We start from the raw sequence: 20,207 nt of genomic DNA, 5'->3' as shown, positions 1-20,207 counted from the left end.
AATAAACCTACCTAAGGAGGCAAAAGACCTGTACTCCGAAAACTATAACATGCTGATGAAAGAAATCAAAGAAGACACAAACAGATGGAAAGATATATCATGTTCTTTGCTTAAAAGAATAAATATTGTCAAAATGACTATACTACCCAAGGCAATCTACAGATTCAATGCAATCCCTATCAAATTACCAATGGCATTTTTCATAGAACTAGAACAAAGTATCTTAAACTTTGTATGGAGACACAGAAGACCCCAAATAGCCAAAGTAATCTTGAGAAAGAAAAATGGAGATGGAGGAATCAGGGTCCCTGACTTCAGACTATACTACAAAGCTTTAGTCATCAAAACAGTATGGTACTGGCACAAAAACAGAACTACAGATCAATGGAACAGGACAGAAAGCCCAGAACTAAACCTACCCACCTATGGTCTATTAATCTATGACAAAGAAGGCAAGATTATACAATGGTGGAAAAACAGTCTATTCAACAAATGGTGCTGGGAAAACTGGACAGCTACATGTAAAAAAATGAAATTAGATCATTCTTTAACACCATACACAAAAATACGCTCAAAATGGATTAAAGATCTACATGTGAGACTGGACATTATAAATCCTCCTAGAGGAAAACACAGGCAGAACACTCTCTGACATAAATTGTAACAATATGGCAGAACACTCTCTGACATAAATTGTAACAATATCTTTTCTGATCCATCTCCCAGAGTAATGGAAAAAAAACCCAAAATAAACAAATAGGGCCTAATTAAACTCAAAAGCTCTTGCAAAGCAAAGGAGACCATAAACAAAATGAAAAGACAACCCACAGATTGGGAGAAAATATTTGCAAATGATGTGATCGACAAGGGATTAGTCTCCAAAATTTAGAAACAGCTCATGTGGCTTAATATCATCAAAACAAATAACCCAATCAAAAAATGGACAGAAGACCTAGACATTTTTCCAAGGAAGACATATGGATGGCCAAGAGGCACATGAAAGGGTGTTCAATACTGCTAATGATTAGAGAAATGCAAATCAAAACTACAATGAGGTATCACCTCACACCAGTCAAAATGGTTATCATCAAAAAATCTACAAACAATAAATGCTGGAGATGGTGTGGAGAGAAGAGAACCCTCCTACACTGTTGGTGGGAATGTAAACTGGTACAACCACTATGTAGAACAGTATGGAGGTTCCTTAAAAAACTAAAAATAGAGCTACCATGTGACCCTGCAATCCCACTCCTGGGCATATACCCAGAGAAAAACATGGTCCGAAAGGATACATGCACCCCAATGTTCACTGCAGCACTGTTTACAATAGCCAAGACATGGAAGCAACCTAAATGTCCATCAACAGAGGAATGGATAAATAAGATGTGGTACATATATACAATGGAATATTACTCAGCCATAAAAAGAATGAAATAATGCCATTTGCAGCAATATGGATGGACCTAGAGACTGTCATACTGAGTGAAGTCAGACAGAGAAAGAGAAATATCATATGATGTTGCTTTATGCGGAATCTAAAAAAAATGGTACAAATGAGCTTATTTACAAAACAGAAATGGACTCACAGACTTAGAGAACGAACTTATGGCTACTGCAGGGGAAGGGTAGAGGGAATGGATAGTTAGGGAGTTTGGCACTGACATGTACACACTGCTATATTTAAAAAGGATAACCAACGAGGAACTACTGTATAGCAAAGGGAACTCTGCTCAATGTTATGTGGCAGCCTGGATGGGAGGGGAGTCTGGGGGAGAATGGATACATGTATATGTATGGCTGAGTTGCTTTGCTGTGCACCTGAAACTATCACAACATTGTTAATTGGCTATACTCCAATACAAAATAAAAAGTTAAAAAAAAATCTAAAAAAACCCCACCCAACTAACCATTCCTGCCCCCCCTCCCCCCATAACTTCTATTTTCTGACTTTCTGAATTTGCCTTTTTTTTTGGGGGGGGGCTACACCACAGCTTGAGGGATCTTAGTTCCCTGACCTGGGATTGAACCTGGGCCCTCGGCAGTGAAAGCGCAGAGTCCTAACCACTGGACTGCCAGGGAATTCCCTGAATTTGCCTATTCTTAAAGACACTTTAAAAGCACAATTTATACACTCACATACTCACTCACATACTTCTTAGGTGGGTCTATATGTAACAGATACACAAATACACACACACACACACACACACACTTGTACTGCTTCTGTAAGAATACATGAAAAAGTAGTCATATTGGTTGCCAGAGGGAAGAGGAACAGAATGGCTGAAGAAGGCAGGAGGATGACTTTCCATGGTTTTTCCTTTGATGAAATATAAACCATGTAATCCACTGAATTAAAAAAATACATATATGGGCACAGCTTTTCTCTAAAACTTGCCTAAAAACTTTGCTTTTCACTAAAATAAAGTTAGTGGTGGGCTGGTATTTCCTAAGAAAAAACAATTGTAGTGCAATTGTAGTGGGTGAAGTGGGAAAGATAAGCTTAAAGTAACTCATTAAAACTACATAGACAAAAATAATGAGTGATGGGTCGCGAAGCATACCTTCAATGAAAGGAGGTAGCTATCTGTCTCAAAAGAATTTACTTTTTAAAAAAGCCGTTATCAAAATGAAATATATTTTGGTTTTACTACTCACATCTAGATACTGTTTTACTATACTCCTCTTCACATCTTCAGTGATTTTGGAATTAGCCATATCACTCCGCAGGAAGTCCAGTGTTTGTTTGGGATGAAAATGAACTCCTGTTTTTCGGTTTATCGCTTTATCATACACTTTTGCAGATTCAGATGGAGAGTATTTCTGAATTTTACTGTTTTGGGAAAACAAAACCATTAACTTAAAAAAATTTTTTTAGGCATTTACATTTAAATTGATTCTAGTTAAATTTTATTTAGTTATAATTAAACTTTTTGTTATACAGATTTTAACCAGTGAAATTGTATACAAAATAAATATAATTTTAAAAAGGGAAGTAAAGACACAAAATCAAAAGATTAAAAAGAATAATATTCTCTTGTTTCTATCAGTATTTGTCTTGAATAGAGGCATCATTTAAATGAAAGTAGTTTCTCATGTCTATTTCTTAGCACCATGATTGTGACTGTAGGACAGTTTTAACATAATTACTCAATACTACCTAACTGGTTTACCTCCTTCTACTGTTTTGTGCCCCAACTATTCATTCTCTACACAGTGACCAGAATTATTGCTTACAAACCTGTTTCACATTATTAACAACTGTTTCAAAATCTTTCCAACTCCTTAGCACTGCCCCAAGACTTTACAAGGTTTTAAATTATTCCGAATTACAGGCGTATCTTGGAGATGTTGCGGGTTTGGTTCCAGACCATCGTGATAAAGCAAATATTGCAATAAAGCAAACCACATGAATTTTGTTTCCCAGTGTGTATAAAAGTTACGTTTACACTATATTATAGTCTATTAAGTGTGCAGCATTGTCTAAAAACAACGTATGTATCTTAATTTAAAAATATTTTATTGCTAAAAAATGCTAACTATCATCTGAGCCTTCAGTGAATTGTAATCTTTTTGTAACAGCAACATCAAAGGTCACCACAAAATATAATAATAAAAAAATTTTAATACCGTAAGAATTACCAAAATGTGACACAGAGACACAAAGTGAACAAATGCTGTTGGAAAAATGGCGCCGACAGACTTGCTTGATGCAGGATTGCCACAAACCTTCAATTTGCAAAAAATGCAGTATCTGCGAAGTGCAATAAAACAAGGTATGCCCGTGGCTGCCAATATTTAACATCAAGATAGTTCTCATTAAAATCTGGATTATCTAGCTTCTCTTGAAAAGATGGAAGCTCTGGCCACATTGTTCCCACTCTCTTCCATGGCAACAAGCTGATGAACATCTGAGTAATATCTAAACCCTTCAGAAGAAACATGTTCTTTTCATTTTGCCACTGACCTACCAGGTCTACTTTACTAATTTCATTATCTGTCCCTACGAACATGTGACTTCATAGGGTTTCAATGAATGTGAAAAATGTCCAAAATTCCATTGGTACAGGCAGAAGACAGATACCTACAGTGATTGACAATGGGTAAAATTATAGGGCAGTCTAAGTTATTAGTACTTTTCTATCTCTTACTTGATAGTGTACATTAAAGACTGCTAGACTGTTAGAACTTAGCCTAGTTGGTCTGCATCTATTCTTCATTCATAGTTCTTTTTTTAAAAATAAATTTATTTATTTTAGGCTGCGTTAGGTCTTCATTGCTGCGCGTAGGCTTTCTCTAGCTGAGAGCGAGCTGGGGCTACTCTTCGTTGCAGTGCGCGTGCTTATAATTATGGTGGCTTCTCTTGTTGCAGAGCACAGGCTCCAGGCACGCAGGCTTCAGTAGTTGTGGCATGCGGGCTCAGCAGTGGTGGCTCGCGGGCTCTAGAGCGCAGGCTCAGTAGTTGTAGTGCACGGACTTACTTGCTACGCAGCATGTGGAATCTTCCTAGACCAGGGCTCGAACCCATGTCCCCTGCATTGGCAGGCAGACTCTTAACCACTGCACCTCCAGGGAAGTCCCCACAGCTCTTTAAAAACTTGAATTTGTGATCTATTTTTAAGGTTAGCCTAATTCTCGAATATCTTTTTAAAGATATTAAGGATTTAAGTCCTCTAATTTATAGTTCATAATGCATTATCTCCAATTAGAGGAATAGTTTTCCTCTCTTCAATAACAGAATGGACAAATTATGGTAGATTATACAACAAAATAGTATATAGCAATTAAAAGGAACAAACTCCTTTTTTAAAAAGAGCATTTTTAATATTCAGCATGCAATCAAAACTGGGTTTCACATTTGTTCATTATTTGAACACAGCAAGTTTTTTCTCTCACTGCTTATGCAAGCTTACCTATCAGAAAATCCACAGAGATTCTTCAAATGTTGTTTTAACATCAGAAGCAATAAAATACCCTGGGAGACATTTGCAAACTCAATTAAAGGAGCTGAATTTTCTGGCAAACATTTCATCACTGAATTTATATCATCTTCTGAATCTGAATCTGAATCTGAATCTACACGTTTCCGTGACTTCCGAGGCCTGCAGACTTCTTCTTCACTCTCGCTTGACTCATTTTCCTTACCAGGAGATGATTTTCTCTCTTTCCTTTTGTCTTTTACCATAGACTGAAAAAAAAGAGGAAATTATTCTGTCTGAAAAATAATAAAACAAAAATACCACTACAACTATACATATGCTCCATTTAACAGCTTCAAAAGTATCCTTATATTAATATTTTATATACTGAAACCATCTGATTTTCCATAAACAACTGGGGACGCAAACCTTGGGGGAAAAAATTATGTTCCAAGACTAAATAAAATCCACTCCTTCAACCACTGTGCCACCCTCCCTAAACCATTCTGAAATATCATTCAAAGGGAAAGAATCTCCTTATAGTAATGAAAGATAAATTAGTTATAGAAGTAACAATTTGATATACAGGTAAGCCATTATAGAGGAAAATAAGTAATTATAATTTTTTTTTTTGCGGTACACGGGCCTCTCACTGTTGTGGCCTCTCCCGTTGCGGAGCACAGGCTCTGGACGCGCAGGCTCAGCGGCCATGGCTCACGGGCCTAGCCGCTCCGCGGTATGTGGGATCTTCCCAGACCGGGGCACGAACCCGTGTCCCTCGCATCGGCAGGCGGACTCTCAACCACTGCGCCACGAGGGAAGCCAGTAATTATAATTTAACTGGGGAAAATATAATAGGCTTGAATTCCCCCAGCTTCTATCAAACTCTCCCTTTTAAGAACTTTTCAGCAAGATAATGTGCAACTTTCCTTAAATACTTAAATTCTCATTTTTTGTACTTTATGAAACTGTTAGCTTTTAAAAAGAAACAAAGTCAGCTGGTTTCAAGGTGGAAAAGACCAGATTACAAAGCAATATTCAAAATGTAACTGCTAAGAAATAAAACAGGAGAAACAGATACAAGTATATGTACAACAGTAAGTGAAGTAAAATAAGATAACATGATGGATCAAGTTCCTGGGAAATTATTAACCTCTCAAACTTTAATGTGCATATTAAACAACTAGAGATTTTGTTAAAAATGCAAACTCTGTTTCACCAGGTCTAGGGTGGGGCCTGAGGTTCTGCAGGTCTAACAAGCTCTCAGGTGAGGCCAGTGCTACTGGTCTTGGTCTGCACTTCAAGTAGCAAGGGTTTAGATACTTCTGTAATTCCAACCCTTAGGTATTAAAAAGATCTCCCTGATTTACGAGTTTGACCAGGCTGAGTTTTGAGCACTACGATATTGTAAAATGAGATATATACTTATATCATCAGGTACATGAAAATACTCCAATTAATTTACAAAGAATGTAAATTACTGAGTACACCTACTATGTACCCAGGGCTATACCAGGTGCTTTTACAATGAAACCAATTATATTTCCTTCTTAAAAACCATGAAAGAAAAGATACAAAGTTTATAACAAAAAATTTAGTGAAGATTTTGGGCATACAATATGCCAACTCCATTATGATGCTGGTGTTCAGGGATAAGGAAATCAATAGTATAAATTTTCTGTGTTTCCTTGTAAGTAAGCTACTTATATTTATTCTGTATTTCTTCAAGTGTACTACTATTATCTACACCATTACCAGATTTATAAAATAGCAAAGTGTTTTAAAATGGGGTTTAAACAAATATATGAATGAACACCAAACACTTAAGGTCAATGCTTGAAGTGAGATAAATAAACAAGTGGGATGGCTTATCAAGAGAACAATCCACATGTGTGTGTGCGTGTGTGCGTGTGTGTGTGTATAAATTCCACCTAAATGATCTGGAATGAAATGGTTTTAAGATCTTTCTTAATGGAAATGAAATGGCAACCCACTTCCTCTCCCCAATTCAAGCACTACCCAGATTTCAGTTAAGTTTTAGAAAGACTTTATATACCTATGAAAAGAATAAAAAGAACAATGAGAAACAAAACAGTGAAAATAGCATGCCTGTACTTTGAAAGATTAAGAATAGTAATGTGTGTAACTTACCTCCTTGAATGACTGCAGTAGGTTACTACCAGAAACTGAGAGTGTAATGTCTATATGATGCATTATAAACAACGGCTCTTCCTGTGTCTGGTATGGAAAACAGGCTAGATTGTCTGCTATATACAAGAGCATATTCACTTCTGTTTTCTGTAAATTTTAGAAGAAAAGGTACACATGTTTAGTGGATAATCTAGAAATCCATCACAAAAGCCTTTTTAGAAAAAATATTACAGGGCACTTTCACCTCAGTTAATGTTTCAGAACGAGAGAGAGAGAGAGAGTTGGGGAGAGGGAGAGGGAAGGAAGAAGAAGGGAGGAGGTGGAACAGAAACGGATTTTACAGAATAATCTTAAACCCATTTTAAGAGATTTCATAATGACTTAAACCATGGTACCTTAAGAAGGGAAGGGGTGAACTTTTTTAGTGCACCCAAGTGGGAGTCCCTGAAGTTTTCTTATAGAGTATATAGAATCTTTATGATAAATCCATACCACATCAGAAAGTATACATATGAATTCATAATTATGTCATTGTGCCTCTAAAAGTTTAACCCATATGGAGATCAGTTACACACAGTTACTATTCTGACTTCAAAAGTAAGTGGTAATTATAGTACTAATATGTGGGTTAAAAAAAAATCAAAGTTCATGTACTCATAAAACAATTGTCAGTTTCCTATGTGTACATAATTTAGAATATCAGAGTCATTCTGACGGTGTTACCACAGTTTCACACCAAAAAACTCTAATGCTGGCAAATTATGGTTACTACTAGTTGTTTGCTTTAAAAGAAGTAACAAACTGAGATTTTCAGCATTTACATGATGATACAGAATATAAACAGAAAGACATGTTAATGTTTAAATTCCTTTAAAACATTTATAGCTTAAAAAAAATAGGCAATTAAAAAACACTCCTTCCTGCCATCTCCCTTATCCTGCTGTCCAAACAACATAAAATACAGTTATCAGCAGTAGTAATAACAAAAATCCCATAGGACAGATGGAATGAACTTGCTATTAGTATTCATGAGACCCCCACGTTTTTATTTTTAAATATGTATCAATACCTACATGTTAAAGTTGGAAAAATACAGACAAGCCACCCTCATCTCCTTCCTGAAACGTTCTTCCTTAGTTTTCTCTTCCTAGCTCTTTGACTATTCCTCTTCTATCTCCTTCTCAAACCAACTCCTTTTCAAACTGCTTTTAGCAACATCCTGTTCTTTTAGGTGCTTAGGACAAAAATATTTCAGTTACCCTTTGACTATTCTCACAGACTCTCATTTAATTTATTCCTTCCTCACATTTCTTCTTTCCTTTCCTACTGTCCATTCTTTTCTTTCCAACTTTCACCGTAACAGGTCAATCCCTTATTACCTTCAATGTAAACACAATGCTAAAAAATCTGTGTTCCTAAAATGCTCTCTGTCACCTGTCCTCATCACTGAATTTAACACTTCCAACAGTTTTCCACTGTCTACAAGATCCTCCATTAACCATGCCTCATTATGATCTTGCTGCTCCAGTTAAATAACATCTATTCATTATTTCCCACACATTCTTTTTTAAAAAAATATTTATTTATTTATTATTTATTTATTTTGGCTGCACCAGTCCTGGTTGTGGCATGCGGGATCTTCGCTGCGGCATGAGGGATCCTTAGTTGCAGCATGCATGCAGGATCCAGTTCCCCCACCAGGGATTGAACCCAGGCCCCCCACATAGGGAGCATGGAGTCCCACCCACTGGGTCACGAGGGAAGTCCCTCCCACACATTCTTATCTTTGTACCTTTATTCATGTTTTTACACCTGCCCTGCCTTAAGAGTAGATCCATCTTATCCCCTAGGCCTTCAGTGATTTGTTCCTCCTCTGACATCCACTGTGTTATGAGAGATGGATTTCCAGTTTAGCATTTCACATGCTGAGAAGACAGAGCATCCAGCTAATGATATGTAGCAGGCAATGAAACCACGTAGGAATGAAGCTCAGAAAGGAGATAAAGACTAGGGCAGTATCGATACAAACCACCAGGGACTCAGATTATGCTAATCTTAACTGTTAGTTCCTTTATTTAGTGTCCTATCCCTCCAACTGGAGATAAGATCCAATGAGGAAAAGAGCACTATATCATTTTGTACTCCTATCTAAATATCTTACACACAGTGAAAGCTTAATACTGATGACAGCCCTGATGATGACTAAATTATAGTCCAAGTATTTCTAAAATAGAAGTTTGTTATATTTATTTGTTAGATAGTATATCCAAAAATTTCATGTTGTACTTAAAAAGAACAGGTCTAATAAGACATCTACATTCTGGTAATTTAAATTTTACTTTATTGAAAAAATCTGGTGTTGGAACAGCAACAAAGTCAAGCTATCAAGTGATTAAAATAAGAAAAAAATATTTCTTTTTTTTCTTTTTAAAGCTTTACACAATACACTAATTGGTAAGCTCTATGTGGAAAGATACCACATCTGTCCCATTTACTATTTTATCTTCATCTCCTAGCACAATGCTACCATAACGCAAATAGATACTGAATAAATATTGACATAAAATGAATGAAAAAATTAAGAGATAAGCTTAAAGAACAGGATGTTGTATTTTCTTGCCTTATGGTCCTGGCCAATGCAACTTGTCCAATAGCCCCCTTAAGGGTCAAAATTGTAATTACACAAAAGTGGGCTCTTCATTAAAGGCGGTCAGGTTGAACAACCAGGGATCTCAGCAGCCAAAACCCTATTAGAATAGTTACTCTAACAGCATTCAAGTCTGACAGAAACTAGCAAAATTCCACTTCATCTATCTATCTATCTATCTATCTATCTATCTATCTATCTATCTATCTATCTATCCTGGAAGTGACAGATTAGTAATGTAGCTTATTTAAAGGTATGCTTAAAGCAATTGCTATCAAAGTTTATAAGACACACAGTATGGAAACACAATTATACTTTATCCCACAATTTTACTTTATCCCTCATTGTGTTTATTCTCATGCAAAATTTCCCCTTCAATTTTGACTGTATACCTTGCAATTAACATAGACCTAAATAAACATATTTAAGATAGCCTCTGTTATTTACTAAAATGGTAGTATTTTTAAAATGTTGACTACTTTAGGCATAAAATTTATAGAACACTTATTTTCTTAAAATAATAAGTCTTTAATACTTACTGCTGTGTCATCAAACAGGTTGAGTAAAGAAATTAGAAAGGCTCGTCTGTGTTGGCGGTTTCCACGGATCATGGAGTAAAGGTGTGAACACAAAGCACTAGAGGACTCATCTTGTCTGAAACCTCTTACAGGATCTTTTAGGCATGTATTGATTGCCTGTTGTACCTGGTAAGACATCTTCATACCAGCCACCGCTTTCATCTGAAATCAATAAAAGCCTTAGTTTTGCCACAGAAATTAGAAGAGTCAAATTAAAAATATAACTTTGAGTATTATAGTTCGAGGCAAGCTTCGTTATTTGGTTTTCTTTAAAATAATAAAAATCATAGAATGCAAGTGCTGGAAGGAATACTGCAGATCATCTACCGCAATCTGCTCATTTTATAGAAGAAACAAATGGAGACTCAGAAGAGCCATCACTGCCAGGATACACAGTAGGGACTAGAACCCATGCATCCTGATTTTTATCCTGCGTGCGTGCTGTACTGTTACCTCTAGCTCAATCTTAAGAGTTAATTTTAAACTAAACACCCTGGGGGACAAACTTAGTTGCATGTTTAAAAGTAACTACTAAGCAAAATATTTTATTCTAATATGAATCTGAGCAGAACATTTGCTAAAGAAATGGTTTACCAAAGAATGATGTTTAAATTTAGGTTGCACAATTTAAAAATACATACATGAATAAATCCAGCATATTTTTTGTCTATTTCCACAAGCTGCTGATCAGCCTTGTTCCGCATAGCTGGTTCTGGGTCTGTGCCCATAGCAATTAAATATGGTACACACTGGAAATAAAAATAAAGAATTCATAAGACATAACCGTAGTAAAAGCTCTATATGTATCTTGACATATGTTAAAACTTGCTATATATCTGGGACATATGAATTTAGCTTTATAGGCCTTCCTATAAATGCCATGGTTTAGTGTTTTTTAAAAAACTATTCATCTTCCCTTAAATCTTTCCCTTAAAGCAAAAAAGCACTGGAGTATCAGCAAGAAAATGATGCGGTGAAATTTAAGCAATTTCAGTGTGATTTTAAGGTTCTTTAAAACTAAAGGGCTCCCAGACTAAGAATATCCACTTAAGATTATGATATATACTACAAATGTATAATTCAATAATTTTTCAAGCCTGACTGAATTTTCTATGTAAAGATAGTTGAGGGGAAAAAGTAATTTGTCTTCCATACTCAAAACTAGAAAAATATAAATTTTTTCTCACAAAGTTGATTTTAAATATGGCTTCAACGGTCAGACAGTTGGATAGCTAGTAATTTGGTAACAGCCATACTCACTGTACACTTCTAAAAGTCAGGAAACACCACTATTATGTTAAGTGAATCTGAATTAGAGGTGAGGAGGTGAGAGAAATAACAACAAACAAACAAAAAACTTAAAAAAAGTAGACACAGCACTAACTGAAATGGGTCATCACCAATTAAATCCTGAATTGGGGTGGGGTCGGGGGGAGAAGTCCACAAAGAATATTATTAGCTTAACTTACAAAATATGAAAATGAACTATATATTAGATAATATTGTATCAATGTTAAATTTCCTGAATTTGATGACTGCATTATGATTTTGTAAGAGAATGTCCTTGTTCTTAAAAAAATATACGCTGAAGTGTTTAGAGGTAAAGAATCATGATATGTGAAACTTACTACCAAATGATTTGGAAAAAAGTGTACATATGAAGAGAGAGAAAGCAAATGTGGCAAAATGTTAACAAATGGTGAAATATAGGTGAAGAGTATAAAGAAGTTTATTGTACCACTCTTGCAATTTTTTTATAATTGTAAAATTTAAAAGAAAAGCTTAAAAAAAGAAGATATAATAAAAGCACAACCACCTGAGACCATTTAGAATACCAGCAAAGAGCCCTAAGTATCTAAAAAATTCAAGAGTATCAACATAGTACTGTATACTTTATTAAGTAATCTTGCCCTGAATCATGAAGAATAGGCTAAATACACATTACTGTGTTTTGTTTCAGGACACAGGGAAGAACACAGCATAACAACATAGAGCATATTTTAGAAAAGTTCCACAAAACAGAGCCAAAATAAAAATCTTGAGGGTACAGGCTTTGGTTATCTAACAAATTTACTTTTGCCCCCTATGGCACTCTCCTGAACATGTCAGATGGTGAATACTACAACATCAGAAATAGCTGCCAATCCCTTGTAGTACTAATATGTCTTGAGTACATCATCTAGTCTACACATCGGTGTTTTGAGGTGTTGGGTACTTGATATTACTTCCAATTCAAGATGAAGAAACTGAGTTCAGATTATATAGGTTATTTTTCTGTGAACTAAAATCCACCTTGTTTAAGATAGATTATACTCTTAACCCCAGTTACATTACATATTTGACAGTATATACGATTGGTTCTTAGAGATAAGAGTCAATGTCAATTAAAACATATCTATCATTTCAGAAGAAATAATTTGGAGTACGTATTCTACAAATATAAATTGGAAGTTTGTTTAATAGAGACGTTATGAATATATGGGTATTTTGCAGTAAAGACAACCTAAAAGATGGACTAAAACTTGTATTCTTAAGAGTTTGGGACAAAAAAAAAATCAACAACTAAGAGGAATAAAGAACTACTTATTTTCTAATCACCATGTCTTCAAATGGCAACAAATTTGGCTCTTTTGCTAAGTGCCGCTGCTATAAAACATACTTACCTGAACTGGATGAATAAGACCTTGGTTTAGAGTCAATGCAATGACATTTAGGGCAAAGTGGCGTACACTTGATTGGGTGTGAAAAAACGCCTCGAGCACCTGTTTGAGGTAAAGCTGCATGATGGAACTACTCATCCCTGAGGAAACATCACCCATTTCTTTTAAATCTTCCTGTTTTGCAACCTTCTTCCCTACAAAAGGAAGTAAACATACTAAGAACGTGTCTATTAACTTTACTAAATACTCTAAATTAGGCCACAACCAAAAGCACAAAATGTTATAGCTGGCCCAATGGTTCTCAAATTTTTTTTTTTTTTTGGTGGGGGATCTGTTAGAGACTCCTTTGAGAACCTGATGAGAACTATAATCTCTCTCCCTCCATCAAAATGTTAACGTCTGGTTTACCAGACGTTATGAGTTGAGAGTCCGCCTGCCGATGCAGGGAACACGGGTTCGTGCCCCCGTCCGGGAGGATCCCACATGCCGCGGAGCGGCTGGGCCCGTGAGCCATGGCCGCTGAGCCTGTGCTCCATGATGGGAGAGGCCACAACAGTGAGAGGCCCGCGTACCGCAAAAAAACAAAACAACAACAACAACAAAAAAATGTTAACGTCTGCACATATATTAAATTTTATAAACTACTTCAGGGAGTTTATGAAGGATTCTTCTTTAACTGAACTCCTTTACCTAAAATTCCTTATCTATTAGATATCTGGATTAAAAAAGAGTCATAGATGGTATGCTAACTGCAGCTACACTGTGCATGTTTGAAAGTATGTTTTTACTTACAGTCTCTATCTGCCTGCTGCATACGTGTGTCTTCTTCTTGTAGGTAGGTCTGGAGGTTTTTTAACACCTGTATTTTTAAATTTACTGAGGAGTTTTTATCAGATAAAATATTATTGTATAGATTTTTCACCTCTTGCTCAAACATTAGACTTGGATGCTGAATAAAGGCAAATCCTAAAGAAGAGAGAAAACAAAAATTCTCTTGATATATTCATATTAAAATTAAATATAACATTTAATGAAAATGTTGATAAATTATATAAACAGCTCCTTATTTCAAAAATTAAAACTTAAAATGACTGGAAGAATATGCTGGTGGCCTTACCTAGAGAAGTATTAGAGCAGGTACTTCTTTCCCCATGAATTAAAAACAAGAAATTGTATTTCAAAGGAGAATTTCACACAAGAGGAAACCTTGAGGAGGGAGCAGGGCCTAGTGGCTAGGGGAGTGGATTAGGAGTCAGGAGTCTTGGGTTCTATTCCTGGCTCCACCACTGACTTGTAGTGTGACCTTAGGTGAGTCACATAATATCTCTGTGCCTCAATTCTCCATCTGTAAAATGGGGACAATAATATTTACCACCCACCTAACTCAATGGGATATTTTCAGGATTTAAGAGGTAATGTCTGCAAACATTTTTTAGATCCCTAGCAGAAGGTACTACCTTGGAGCTATTAAAAATATATATATTGAAATATATTCATTTGATGAAATGGAATAATTCTAAAATAAAGCTTAAAATCTTCTACTTATTTCTCATATGTCATTATAATTGAAGCCACAATGCTGAATTCTACAACCACAAGCTAATAAGCAGCAAAATTATATTGTCCATGTTTATTTGTACAAAATGCTTACTTATGTGAGATAAAATGAAGATCCTTGATGATAGCAAGTATTATGGATGCCAAGTAACAAACTAAATTCAAAGCACAGAGTGATCAGATAACTAGCCCAAGGTGACACAGGATAACTATGGCCCAGGCAAGATGTCTTTTATTAACTAGTCTAAAGGCACTATTTTCTGGACAGTGCTGCAAGTTAAAATTTACACTCTTTGTTTTCTGAATTAGATGTAACACTATTAGCTTTTGCCACTTTATAGAATGTATGTCCAGATTGAATATTCAAAGGTATACATTTGACTTAAAAGATAATACTCTATCAATATAACTCTCTAGTAAGTGATATCTGAATTTTTACTATATTTGCTATATGTAATTTTCTGAAAGAGATGAAGAAGGAATAAGATATTAAGATTTAAATTTATTTAAAGAAATCAGTAAACATTTAATGAAGTTTGGGTGACTTAGAAATATCAGCAACTGTCCATGCATATTAAATTATAAACCTTGCTAATGCTGCCAAAATAAAATTTCTAAATAAGTTGTTAACCTTACTGAGTAGCTTTACATGTATTTGTACAAAACAAAACAAACAACAACAACACGAAAACCTGGAGAGAGTGCTCTTCTTCTAATTTTTTTTACAGTGCATTCATTTCAGGCACTTTAATTCTACCCTTCTCATATTTCTCCCATATACCAATATCTTTCCAGATAAGCCACAAAGACCTAACTTTCTGCAAAGACATGTATTTATTACATCAATGATCCCTGAACAATAATACAGGAAAAGTATATATCCAAATTGTTCCTGTGGGGTTGTTTACCCAGTGCTTCTAAATAAATAAAAGTTTGGGTAGACTGCCCATTGTTTTCACCTTAGAAGAGGCAGACACATATAATGACAAAACTTTGCAAAGAAAAAGAACAATTTAAAAAATATGCAACAGCACTAATTCTTCTATATTACCTTTCTTTATTAAAGTATTTTAATGAATGTTTCTATGAAACCCTATGAATTAGGGGTAGAAGAATGTATTGTCATCTCTATTTTACTAATGAGGAAACTGACAAATAGAAGTTACATGACTCGCTCAAAGTCAATGGAACCCAGTTGTTTTAATCCGCAGACTTATATTCAAGATACCAGATCCTACTTTAAACAGAAACATACTTAAATAACTCAACAATTTAAATTCACAACATTTTAAAATTTGTTCAACCTCTCAAACAACTAAAAAATATGAAGAAATTTAGACTTATCTTACCTAGACCAATGATAGCTTTTGTTTGTACTTCTTCATCTGAATGCTTTGTAAAATACATCAATAGTTCAAGTACCTTATCCTTTATGTTAACCTAAGGGGGGGGGAAACCATGTTAAAGTGTATAAGGAAGAGTTAACTTAGATTGGTTTTCAACTATAAAGGAAAAAAATACCTAAAAGCAAGCAATGAGAACTTCCACATGTGAACTTTACTAAAGAATAATTCACCAATACATTTATAAATCCATGAATTTTAGAACAGTGGCATTCATTGAGACTGTTAAAAAAAAATGAACTGCTGCTGACATAAGCAGTGTGCCTACTAACACAAAGCTGATATAACTTGTGTAAACTTATCTTATTATGGACCGGTAACAAAGAGTTCATGGATCAGACGCCAGTCTGAGGACCATGCTTTGAGTAGCACTGTTTCAGAATTAAACCAGACTACCCTAATGCCACCTTCATCCTGAGTCATTATAGTCATTTTCAATGCCCAGGGTCACACAGTTGTTTTTAAAGCATACTAAATAATTAATATTAGGATCTTTACCTTACTGTTGCCTTTAAAATCTTCCAGATCAAAATCAAAATGCCGACATAGTGCTCCAACAGTGAAAAGGGATCTAAGAAGTGCTGGTTTGTTTGTTAGCAGTGAAGTGTTATTTGGGTCCTCTTGGTGCTGACTTTTTAATTTTGAAATGGCACCTAATAAAATAAGTAATATTTATTTATAACAAACCCTGTATCCTTAAATTGTTATGTTCAAATAATTACTGCTAATAAATTAAAATTAAATTTTACTAATGGTTTTAAGTATTAAACGTCTAGAAATATAAGGGCATTCCATTGAGTCTAAAAGAATTAATGTAAGAAAAAAATGATATTTAAATTTTATTTTACATAGTAGGCAAAAAACTTACCAACATTTACTTATGAGGAGATAAATTTCTGAAGTAATCATACTGGGCTATTAAGAGAATGTAAGACACCAGAAAATATTGCTTCTGAGAGTAGACCGGAGAGGACAATCATCACACCTCTTATAATTCCCTTGATACTACCTTTTATCAGATGTGTTAAAAAGGAACTGTATACACTGCAGGATCTAGCAGAATAATTTTAAAGCCCAGGCACTGAACTTACCATAGTATCTATTGAAACAGGCCCACACAAATTTAAAATTTTGTGTCACTTTATTTACAACTGCCCCAAGACAGCTTACACAATGTTGCACTACCTAAAAGAGAGAAAATGTTACTGTTTAGACAAAAGTTAAAGAGAAAGGTAAAAACACATGATTAAGTTATCATTTGTGAATTATACACTGATCAACACAGAGATGGTAAAGTGAATGCTTACAGTCATGCCATATTTGATGATAAGCTTCATTAGATCTTCTTCAATAGTGGCAAGGAAAGTTTCACTCGGATGCTCCATCAGTGGTACAACCAGCTCTAGGATTTTTGCAACATTGCAGATAACCATGAAATCATTTTGTGTCTATAAGGATAAAATTAGTGCTTTATGAAAAACAAAATCTGAAAACAAACTATATACAGCTTTACATAGTTGGGAGGTTTGGTATTATTTATATATATGTATATTTATATAAAGTTTTTTTTTTTAAAAAAAACATTATTAGAAAAGAACTTCTTTAAAGAATGAAGGGAAGAGCAGCAGATAGTGACAGGAACCTGGATTCTAGCTCTGTCACTAACTTACCATGTGATTTTTGGGTCACTTAATCACAATGCTACAATTACTCTTTTTCTTCCCAAGATGCACTAACAGTCAATTCTGAACAATGGGGTTTAACTAACAGAGTATTTTACCAAGACTGGTATCGTTTTCAAGATTAGTATTTTTCAAACTAGGGTATGTTAACTCAGTAGTTCTCAATTGAGGGTGACTTTGCCCCCCAACGGATATTTGGCAATATATGGAGACACTTTTCGTTGTCATAACAGGGGCACTGGGGTGCTACTGGCATCTGGTGGATAGAGGCCAAGGATACTGCCAAAAATCCTACAATGCTCAGAATAGCTCTTGACAACAAAGAATAATCCGGCCCTAAATGTCAACAGTGCTGAGGTTGAGAAGCCCTGTGTTAACCCTTCTATGATAGATGGAAATGTGGAATCCCAGAACTAGGTATAAGGCTCCTTTATTTTAAAATTTAAAATATTATATTACAATTATTTTTTAATTTTAAAAGTTTTAAAGCTGATTAAAAACTAAGCGGTTTAAAAAATAGGTAGAACATTAAGAAGCAAAAAAACCAAAAAACAAAGGGGACTTCCCTAGCGGTCCAGTGGTTAAGACTCTGCATTTCACTGCAGGGGGCACGGGTTTTTTTTGTTTGTTTGTTTTGCGTTACGCGGGCCTCTCACTGTCTTGGCCTCTCCCGTTGAGGAGCACAGGCTTCGGACGCGCAGGCTCAGCGGCCATGGCTCACGGGCCCAGCCGCTCCACGGCATGTGGGATCTTCCCAGACCGGGGCACGAACCCGTGTCCCCTGCATCGGCAGGCAGACTCTCAACCACTGCACCACAAGGGAAGCCCGGGGGCACGGGTTTGATCCCTAGTCGGGGAACTAAGATGCCACATGCCAGGCGGCACGGCCAAATAAAACACCTTAAAAATAAATAAATAAAGTAAAAGCTAGTGATTAAAAAAAAAAAAAAAGGTATTAAAGGATTTACAGTAAAAAGTCTCTTTCCTACCCTTGTCCTCCAGTCACCCAGTGGTGTCCCTGCCCATAGGCAAATAAAGTTACTAGTTCTTTCTTTCCTTTCCTCTTCTCTCCCTTCCTTCCTCTTTCTAAGGTTTTAACATATGTTTTTTAAAATCTAGCCAAGTTATCACTCCTTATTCTTTTTTTTTAAAGGTTTATTATTTATTTGTTTTATTTATTTATTTTTGGCTGCGTCAGGTCTTAGTTGTGGCACGCAGGATCTTCGTTGAGGCAGGTGGGATCTTTCATTGTGGTGCGCAGGCTTCTCTCTAGTTATAGTGTGCGGGTTTTCCCTTCTCTAGTTGTGGCACGCAGGATCTTCGTTGAGGCAGGTGGGATCTTTCATTGTGGTGCGCAGGCTTCTCTCTAGTTATAGTGTGCGGGTTTTCTCTTCTCTAGTTGTGGTGCACAGATTCCAGGGTGCGTGGGCTCTGTAGTTGTGGTGTGTGGGCTCTATAGTTTGCGGCATGCAGGCTCAGTAGTTGTGGCACGTGGGCTTAGTTGCCCTGTGGCAATGTGGGATATTGGTTCCCTGACCAGGGATTCAACCCGCATCCCCTGCATTGTAAGGCAGATTCTTTACCACTGGACCACCAGGGAAGTCCCTCATTCCTTATTCTTAGCAACAGGTTTTTAACACTCATTTTGAACTCTTTGAGCTTATTATTACCTCACTGGTTAAAAACTTTCTGACCTTACATTCATCCTTCCTTTCAGGATACACAAAGGATTAAATAAAAAAATAGGCTAAGATGAATACTTTTTTTCTAAGTAACACAGATATCCTATTGTTCTCTGCCATCTCCCACTCCCACCTCCTTTAAGCAACAGGGGATGAGTTAAAGGGGGTGTAGGGATAAATCAGTTTTTGTCAAGTAAGATAAATTCATTTGAGAATCACTGCAGAAATTTTACCTAAAAATATGTAGTAAAAAATTTTTGAAACATAACTGGCTTGAAAAATCAAGTAAATGAAGTATCTTAAATTCTGGAAGGAAAATTTAAATGAAGATGTAAATCATGAAGGAAAAGAGCTGTAGAATATAAGAAATATTTGAAATGAATATACATAAGATAGTTCAGTATATTAAACATTTAAAGAGTTTTCAAAAAAAAGGTCCACAATTCAAAAGTAAAATGGGCAAATGGTAACAACAGTCAAATCACAGAAAATCAAGTCCAATTGGTTAGTATCATAAAAAAGATGCTCAACCTTCTTAGAAATCAGGGAAGGGAAACTGAAGCAACAATGAACTATATTCTTTTACACCTGTTAGACTGGCAAAGAGTACAAAAATGACACAGATTGTCATTTACTGGTTTCCAAAGAGGCTATGAAACATGTCCACCAGCAATCTGGAAAGATCTATTCAAAACCAAAACCAAAACTAAAAAAAATTCCTTCAATCTGGGAAGTTAATTCTTCAGAATCTATCCCAAAAGAAAAAAAGCACCAGTATTTAGAAGTATATGAATAGGAATGATTATTAAGGAATTGTTTGTAGTGGCTATCAATAGGAAACAATGTAAATAAATACCTGCCAAGATGGGAAATGGTTAAATAAATCACAGGACGTCCATAAGATGAATAATATGTAGCCATTCAAAAG

The 20,207-nt window shown here is 35.6% G+C and overlaps 1 protein-coding gene across 2 annotated transcripts in view; it reads right to left on the bottom strand.

Moving 5' to 3' along the window:
* Nucleotides 1-20,207, bottom strand: part of NIPBL (NIPBL cohesin loading factor) — a 199,123-nt gene that overhangs the window by 6,142 nt on the left and 172,774 nt on the right. For both annotated transcript variants that reach the window (XM_060092809.1, XM_060092810.1), the window contains exons 35-45: nucleotides 17,223-17,363; nucleotides 17,007-17,100; nucleotides 16,414-16,568; nucleotides 15,862-15,952; nucleotides 13,748-13,921; nucleotides 12,959-13,149; nucleotides 10,937-11,044; nucleotides 10,257-10,457; nucleotides 7,071-7,217; nucleotides 4,914-5,188; nucleotides 2,659-2,833 (exon numbers count right to left, since the gene is read on the bottom strand). In XM_060092809.1, coding sequence (XP_059948792.1) covers nucleotides 2,659-2,833; nucleotides 4,914-5,188; nucleotides 7,071-7,217; nucleotides 10,257-10,457; nucleotides 10,937-11,044; nucleotides 12,959-13,149; nucleotides 13,748-13,921; nucleotides 15,862-15,952; nucleotides 16,414-16,568; nucleotides 17,007-17,100; nucleotides 17,223-17,363 — 1,752 coding nt within the window. The remainder of the gene's footprint in view (nucleotides 1-2,658; nucleotides 2,834-4,913; nucleotides 5,189-7,070; nucleotides 7,218-10,256; nucleotides 10,458-10,936; nucleotides 11,045-12,958; nucleotides 13,150-13,747; nucleotides 13,922-15,861; nucleotides 15,953-16,413; nucleotides 16,569-17,006; nucleotides 17,101-17,222; nucleotides 17,364-20,207) is intronic.

Source organism: Mesoplodon densirostris, chromosome 3, assembly GCF_025265405.1.
Source record: "Mesoplodon densirostris isolate mMesDen1 chromosome 3, mMesDen1 primary haplotype, whole genome shotgun sequence".
NCBI lineage: Eukaryota > Metazoa > Chordata > Mammalia > Artiodactyla > Ziphiidae > Mesoplodon > Mesoplodon densirostris.
The sequence above is the reverse complement of the archived record's forward strand: the minus strand, read 5'-3'. Positions and strand labels throughout refer to the sequence as shown.